Here is a 9012-nt window from a genome sequence, read left to right as displayed (position 1 = left end):
CAGTTTTGTGACATGTTCATCCAGCATGAGCCATTTTTGATATTCTACAAAATGTATGTTGTAATTGATGACATTCAGCTTGAAAGTTTGAAAGATAATTTTACTGTTGTTAATAGGGTGAGAATGTACTCTTATCCCTGACAGATATCCACATCTTCAGTGAGCGCAATTAAGATATTTGTATTCTGCAAATGCAAGACATGTTGAATGCATAAAATATTCTCTTAAGATTCATATAATGTTTCACCTCCTTGAGGATGACAAAGACAAAAGGAAAATCTCAACCGGAGGGGCGATTCTAAAGTTGTCAAACACGAGGCTTGTCAAGGCATATCCAGAGGGCTAAGATTCACATTATCGCAACTGCTGTCAAGGGAGTAAATGATTATTTTTATCTTAACTGTACATTTTTGGATGAATTTGTTGTTAATTATACATAAAAACATGACAATATTGACATGATGCAGTGGAATACCAAAATATCAACATGGTATTGTCTTAACGTTGTGGAATTATCGTCACAATTGTTTTGTGTGCATGCAAGCTGTCTTGTCATGGGGAAGGTAGATATCTTACCCTCATCAGAAGTGTGGATATCGCTGCCTAGGTTACATTTAAAGAAAGCATTTAATTTACCTAGTATCTACTCTCACTTTGAAATATGTATCACAGTATTGCAATACCTCATTGAAGTGCTGGAGGACTGATGTTGGCATCATGAAATTTTCTTATTTTCTTTTTGCTTTGTTAGTTTTAAGATTGTGAGAGTAAGACTGAACAGCACTTATAGGCCGGGATCTAGGGGAGGTCACGTGCACCCCCCCCCCCACAACTTAACGAACCAATGTTTTTCTGAAGCCTTATGACTCACTGATAACGAAATCGTATATGCTCCAGTTATGACGTCATTAAGATGGCCGCCATCTCGAATTTCAATAAAGATTGAAAATAGTCATAACATTGGCATTTTTCAACCAAAGAAGACAAATGAGGCATCAAAATGACCACAATAGAAGGGGGGGGGGGGGGGGGGGGGGGCCCGGGGACCCCCCCCCCCCCCTTCCCCCTAGATACCAGCCTATTACCAAGGTATTGCTCATCCTGATATTGCTAATTTTCACTTTGTAAAATCCTCACATATCTCATCGGACATTACAAAAGGATCCACATGACCTATAGTAATTGTGCATAAATATTTTTAGCTATGGACCATCTATAAACTTTTCATCACATTTCAATCTTCAAGGTTGTTACTTCTGCTGTAATCTATGAAATTGCATTCCATAAATTGCCACATTTCGCTATATTCCATACTCTATCTGAATTTGAAGATCAAAATAAGGACAAGTCAATGCAATTTGTACCAATTTTTATTGTACAACATTTGCACCATATATGTACAATAATCATCTGATGATATATAAATGAAACTTCACTATCAAGAATAATAGCGATTTGATCACAAAATTCTTATAACACCTCTGTACAGCATTATGAAGCCTAATGCTGTATGATCACATATATACACTGCAATGATTCTGTAAAAACGTTCAATCACAAACTCCAACATTTAAATACAATTCTAATTATTGAGTATCAATAAATCTAATAAATAGTTCTGTCAAATAGCACAGTAAGTCAAGGCGCATCAGTCAGCACTTAAATGACTCTCACACTTTCCATTTGTTCACACATCCCACATTTGCAAACAACCAATGTATCAGCACACTTAAAATAAAATGTTATGGTCCGATTTATACATGTATTTGGTGGTAATTTTTTATGGTTGTACAAAAATGTATGTGGCAAAAAGCTGTTATTTCAATTTGTGGGACAGGTGAATGGTAGCACTTCTTATATTTTAAATTTCACAATAAAAAAACTTGTGTAAAATGAAAAATTTCAATTCCAAATACTCTACTTACATTATTATGATATGTCAATTTGAGCCAAGATAGGTAAATGTATCGTAGAATTTAAAAGATTACAAATTACAAATTAATTTCATATTTGTAAACGTGAATTATTTGCCACTTTTTAATGACCTACATAATAATGTATGTACCAAGGTAAATGGATTATATAGCTCACACCACATCTGTTCAGCAAATAAGTGGGTATAAATATTCTGTTTGCAAAAATACTTGATTGAGTCACCTCCCTGATTTGTTTATTTTAACACAACAACTGTTATTTAGATAATTCTGAAAAGCACTTTATAATTTTGGTGACATTTTGTTCATGAGTTTCTCCAGCTTCATTGCCATGGCCATATCTCCTTTGATTTTGAGCTTGCCCGACATAAAGGCTGCGACAGGTTTGAGTTCTCCTGCAAACATCTTCTCAAAGTCGGCACTGTCAAGACTCATAGTACAATCGGCTCCCTTTGGGGCCTCACCAGGTCCCAAACTTCCAGATCCAGACTTCAAGTCAATGAACCATGTACTTTCATCAGATCCTGAAATAATATAAATAGTCATAAAAATTCCTAGATAAGAGTCCCATGGGGCTTGCATTGCTCACCTGGAAATTTCAGTAACTTCTTTTGTTCCAAAGGATATGTATCTTTTCCCCATATTCAGCTCCATTCGTCCATTTACAGTAGTGACAGTCTATTGAGTTTTTCCTAAGAGATTGTATTTATAAATTAAATCTGGGTAAAACCTATTTGAAAGACTTCCGTTATTCACCCCTGGAAATTCACAATGAACTGTTCTAACCTTTGAATCAGAAGAGTTCAAATGTTTCTTCAGGGGTGAATGGGTTATGAAACAAATTCAGTAAATCACAGAACTTACCAGACAGATTGAACTGGAAGACACCTCCTACACTGCCAACAAGTTCCTCACTCAGCATGGATTGGATTGTCTCGAATGTCTTAGCTGGTCCAGAACTTCCTGAAGAAGATCCACCAAAAGCAGGCGTGCCACCAGCTTCGGTTATTTGTTCCTTCAAAGTCTCGGCATCAACATCCAGGAAGAAGTCGGGAAGAAGTTTGCTGCCTGAATGTAAAAGTATAAAACAATATTTCAAAAACAGCAATGTATGTGACCAAGTAATTCAATTACATGTAGTACCAAACCTCAGCCTGGAGATTAATAATGGTAATGTTGGAGACATGGAATAGACACAATTTATCACTGATGCTAAAACTGCCAAAAAATGTTTATATTTCTATCCAATTTTCTATAGATTATTTCTCAGGAATTGTGCTAATGTCTAATACATAACTAACATCATTTCAACATTTACTATTTTAATTACTAAAACTCTAGTACAAGGAAAGTAAATTTGTGAAGCAATATTGCATAGCAACGCAGTATTTGGTTATAATTACTGAAGATTTCATTTGAGTTTATCGTTTTGGTATTTGAGTTGATATTTTTCATGTTTCCGATGGATTATAAAATCACACTTGTATTGAGTATCCTACACCAAACAGTGCTTCTGTTGTGTACCTTTCAGGATAATTACATTGTTTGGGTTTTTTTATAGAGAGGGAGGAGGTAGAAAAATAAAATAAAGAACAAAGAATTGGGAAGGAAAGAAGGGATCTGTTGTGTACCTTTCACCCAGCTGTACTGCTCCATGTCCTTAACACCTTCTGCGGAGAGTACCTCATCGTCAATAGCGAAATGACCAGTGTAGGACTTGCTGTCCTTGGTAAGCATTACATAGGCAGCATCTGACATGATCTCTGGCTTACGGCATTGCTTAGCAACCTCATTTCCCCCTCCTAACATCTCCATAGCAGCAGTGTAAATGGCTGAAATACACAATAATTTTAACAAACACTTAAGACAGTCACTGAATTCATATCTGATTTAGAAGACTCATATTTAAAGGCTAATCAAATCAAATTGCCTATGTTTATGACTACATTGTCAAGTTTTGTTTGATTTTTTTGTTGCAACTTGATATCATGCTTCATCAAAATAAGAAATCCTTGAAAACTTTGGTCTCTAAGTTTAGTTATAAAGCAGAGTTCATGATTTGTAACTATTTAAAAGGGATCATGAATATAAATTACTTTGAAAATAACACAGATCAATTTTATTGTAGAACTAGAAAGTGGTCAGAAATTCGGGAAATTCTCTTGTAGTCTACTTTAATATTGATTTTCATGCAATTCTGTATTGTATTAAATACCTGTTCTTGGCCATAAAGCATTTACAGCAACACCGTCAGGCTTGAATTCTTCAGCCATCCCCAGTACACACATAGACATGCCATATTTGGCCATAGTGTAGGCTGTCAAGTGGAAGGAATATTTAGGTGTTTAAAATCACAGACTATACTAATATATAGCATGTACCTTATTAGGACAAGCTGACGAAAGCATGCATACATAAGTCGTCTGACAACCACATTGAGGTGATATGAAATTGCTATCATAGTAAACGTTTAATAGTACAATAGTTCATCAATCCATTGTTATATTAAAACACCTGTTATGTAAGTCACAGTACAGCATCATATTTCTATTGATATATCAAAATAATTAATTAAAAAGTATCAAGTATCACTTTTTTCAAATGTCTTGTGTGAAAAAATACACTATACACTGTATGTATACCTGGTAGAAGTTGTAGAAGTATTGAAGTTGATTACTCACCTACATGACCTTTGAACCAAATTTTGTTCATGTTGAGTGGAGGGCTTATGTTCAAAATATGGGGATTGGAGCTCTTCAGGAGGTAAGGCAAACACACATGAGAACTGAAATCAAACAGAATATTGTTATGGTTAGTAAATCAACACATGGTGCAGGTAACATAGTAACCACAGTATTGAACTTGTTATACAGAAGTTTGTAATTGCCTTCGTAAAAAAGGTGAACAGATCATCAAAATTACGAGTCCTGTCTCACAGGTAAACTTCCAAGCTAACAATTTACATGTAAAGGCTACAGTCGTGCAGATGATCATACTTAATTACTACCCAGTTTATCAAAGTAAACCTCACAGAATAAATCATCATATATCAGAAACAGAGGACACATCCAAGTATGTGTATACAGCACCTCACCATGCACAGTCCGAGTACACCCTTGTTATATGGACAGCTGACTCAAACCAAGGGGCACATTACTAGTAATTTATCATTAAAAAGGGGGGGCACATAAATCTGTGATGATGTGTCAGCCGAAATAAGTGGCACATAACTCTGTGGTGATATCAGTCAAAACTAAGGGGCACATAACTCTGCGGTGATGTATCAGCCAAAGTAAGGGCCACATAACTCCGTGGTGATGTATCAGCCAAAGTAAGGGCACATAACTCCGTGGTGATTTATTAGACCAGACTATGTTGACTTGGATGAGTTATTTGCTCCTTAACAAGAATGCAACTTAGATGAGTTACAGTGTGGCTTTTAACATGGACAAATAGCTCAGATGAAGTTTTGTGCCTCTATTCTGAAGATTCAGATGATATATGTGCCTCTTTCCATGGAATCAGGGTCCAAAAATAATGTGCTTATGTATCATTAGGACAGATTATAACATTACAAACTAGAGCTATCTGCCCATGTATCACAGATAACTCACCAGAGATATGTTCCTCTGCCATTGATGTTCATCATTAGGTCATATTTCTTCATTCCTGTGGACAGTGTACCAGTCAGGGAGATAGCACTGGCATTGTTTACAAGAATGTCAATTCCTCCAAACTTGGCCACAGCCTCTTCCACTGCCTTACGCACCTGTTCTTCTGATCGGATATCTACTACACAGGGCAGACATTTTCCTCCAGCTTCCTCAACTTTTAAAGATCAAAAGAACAGAACATAAAATCAAATGTAACAAACATTTTACCAACTTTTTAAAGTATCTTCATCTAACAACAATAATTATTGTATAAATGAAATAAAAAAGTATTCTGTCATTCACAAAATACTGTATTAAATCTAATAAGTACCCCTCCATGTTTTTGAAGCCTCAATTTCTCTTTATACCTAAAATTTAATGACTACCAAAAATATAAAAACTGTACAATACTTTATTTGATTTCAATTGTAAATTGGGGATTTATGGCTTACCTTGTGCAATATTTTCATGAAATTTGGTTAGAACTATTAAGGACCCCCTTATCTTTTAAATTTTCGAGTGCCCTTGGTGATTATTGGATCAAATCGGAATTAACAAGTTAATTGTATAGTGCCATGCATTGTCGACTTCAATTTGATATATTCAACTTTAATGTTTGAAATTGACTATGAAATATCTAATAAAACATACCTTCCTTAGCAGCTGTATAGATGGTGCCAGGTAATTTTGGATGTGGTTCTGTTGTTTTAGCTGCTATGACGACATTTGCTCCATCCCTTGCAGCCTTCAATGCGATGGCTTTTCCAATACCACGACTGGCCCCTGTGATGAATAAAGTCTTCCCAGCTAAAACACTAAAAAGAGAAAAAATGTATCAAGTACAAATATAATAAAAAGTATTTATATCTGAATATCTACAGCTAGATGATGTCATAAAATTTGCAAAAAATAATACAGACCATGCCAGTTTACATTGTACTAAACAATGCTCCAATCAATGTAAGCTTTATTAAGTACTTTGATAACTACACATACAATGTGTATAGTGAGATTGGAGTGAGTCAATCATCAATGACCAGGTAGCTCACCGGTTAGAGCATTTGGCTAGTGTTTGGAGGTCTTGGGATCCAGGTCTGGCAGCTACATTTTCTCCTCTACTGCTACAAAATTGGTGCGTAACTAATACCCATGGTGGTGGTATAAGGGTCTTGTATGTCTTTGAGGGCAAAGACTTGGAAAAGAAGCAAGAAGTGTAGCGAGATTGGACTGGGTCTATCATCAATGACCGGGTAGCTCAGCAGTAGAGCATTTGGCTAGTGTTCAGAGGTACTGGATTCGAATCCCAGGCCAGTCTGGCCGTTTGATTGTTTATAAAGACCAGTTAGATCACCCGAGGAACAGATAAAAAAATTGTTATAGCCGGGTGATCGTCATACATAGGTTGAACTCTGTGTTGAAATTGGTCATTTGGGACCCTTGAGAAGTGGAATTACAGTAGATATATTTTAGAGTCGGAACTTCCCAAGTACCTGTGCTTTAATTACAAAGCTGGTGGTGTAGTGGTTAAGCCGCTTGCCTTTAAACTAGCCTGACGGGGTTCCATCCCCAGCACGTACATGAAAAGGTTAGGGGCCACCTGCTGGTTTCCTCTCACACTTAGACCCCTTGCGTGCTTACATCTGGGCCATCGAGAGTGATTTACATAGTTTTATAACTTATTTCAAAATTGATGTAAAATAAATAATGCTTATTACTTAATTACAATTTTAAAAGGAGTGGGTCGGTGTGATTTGTACATAGTGTCAAATATAGTCTCTGTCACTCAAACGACAGAGCATGCTCCCAGTCTGTCACACAGCTGATGGAGCGGGGTCGGTGTGGTTTGTACATAGTATTAAATACAGTCTCTGTCACTTAGACGACAGAGCATGCTCCCAGTCTGTCACTCAGCTGATGGAGCGGGGTCGGTGTGGTTTGTACATAGTGTTAAATACAGTCTCTGTCACTCAAACGACAGATCATGCTCCCAGTCTGTCACTCAGCTGATGGAGCGGGTCAGTGTGGTTTGTACATAGAGTGTTAAATACAGTCTCTGTTACCCAGCTGATGGAGCTGATGCTTCTTTGGCTCAGTCTGTACAGCTGCAGTTTTTCACACCAGAAACCCCATTTCGATCCCTGGCTGCATGAGGCACTTAACAGGGATCATATGTGTCTTTTCCATGTGCTTTTACATGGGCGCCCGATTAAATGTTTAGAGAGTCTTGGGTTGAGATTGAGGAAATCTCAAGAAAAACAGTGCAAGCAGTGTAAAAGGAGAGGGTTGGGTTGGATTGTATATACTGTTAAATCAGTCTCTGTCACTCAGACGACAGAGAATGCTTCTTTAGCTCAGTCGGTAAAGAGCACCAGACCAGTAAGTCCGGGGTCGCAGGTTCGAGTCTGGCTGGCAGCATACCCGATACTACTCTCACTCTGTTACATATGGTGCCGTAGACCACCTCAAGTGAAAGCTATACAAAATTGAGAGGCTTCGTTGGAGAGGGAACCTAGGTTTGTCCATGTTCTGGACCAAACACGTTTGAGCAGGATTGACTGCATGGGCCGCTGAGGTACTTGGTCAGCAATGCGACGATTGCTGACCAAGTAGCTCAGTGGTAGACCATTCGACTAGTTCAAATCCCATTCTGGACGTTACATTTTCAGCTCTCCTGTTCCAAAATTGGCGCCGAACTAAAATATCCATGGTGGTGATATAAGGGTCTCGTACATGTATGCATGTCTTTGAGGGCAAAGACTTTGAAATAAGGATCAGGACTGCAGGAGTGACTTGGTCCATCATCAGTGACCAGGTAGAGCATTCGGCTAGTGTTCGGATCGATGTCTGCTAAAACTGACCATAAACAGGCGATCAGTCAATCATTATATAAGACATACTTTACATATTTTATAAGATGTCTCGTCAATTTTAAATTATAAGGCCTTATATTATTTAGTAATTAGTCCAAACATATAAGCTGGCTCACAGGAGTTTGACGTTCTGTCAATGATATATAGTATACATATATAAAAAATATCCCTATATACTATATAAAATATATATGTATACTATATATTATTGACAGACCGTCAAACTCCTGTGGCTAACTTTAGTAAGTTGTTTTATAAGATATCCAGATTGAGTTCAGCTTAAACAACTTTTTTTTAGACCCTGCATGTGCAACGCAACTTCCAGCTTGGGAAAAAACAATAAAAAATGAAGTTTATGTGCATAAAGAATTTCTTTAGCCACCAGAATACTTTTAAAGCATACATACCCTGTATTTGCAGCCATGTTCAGTAATAGATGTCAGCAGTGAAACAAGCCGGCAAGCAAGAACGGACTTTGTAACTCGGCTAAATCAACTTAGATAATCTTTTTTAAAAGCGGAAAGAAAAACAAATTATTTTGCTGTGAAATGTTTT

General features: G+C 37.1%; 1 protein-coding gene across 1 annotated transcript; it reads right to left on the bottom strand.

The window, feature by feature from the left end:
- Positions 1-1354: 1354 nt before the first annotated feature.
- Positions 1355-9009, bottom strand: LOC138325420 (hydroxysteroid dehydrogenase-like protein 2). The gene is made up of 8 exons (XM_069271081.1): positions 8865-9009; positions 6239-6402; positions 5549-5762; positions 4616-4719; positions 4150-4251; positions 3566-3766; positions 2799-3002; positions 1355-2458 (listed from the first exon to the last, which is right to left on the bottom strand). Exons 1-8 carry the CDS (start codon positions 8879-8881, stop codon positions 2217-2219), a joined length of 1248 nt encoding a protein of 415 aa, XP_069127182.1. The 5' UTR covers positions 8882-9009; the 3' UTR covers positions 1355-2216.
- Positions 9010-9012: the final 3 nt, after the last annotated feature.

This window comes from Argopecten irradians, chromosome 6 (assembly GCF_041381155.1).
Source record: "Argopecten irradians isolate NY chromosome 6, Ai_NY, whole genome shotgun sequence".
Taxonomy (NCBI): Eukaryota; Metazoa; Mollusca; class Bivalvia; order Pectinida; family Pectinidae; genus Argopecten; species Argopecten irradians.
This window is presented reverse-complemented; position numbering and strand designations above follow the sequence as displayed.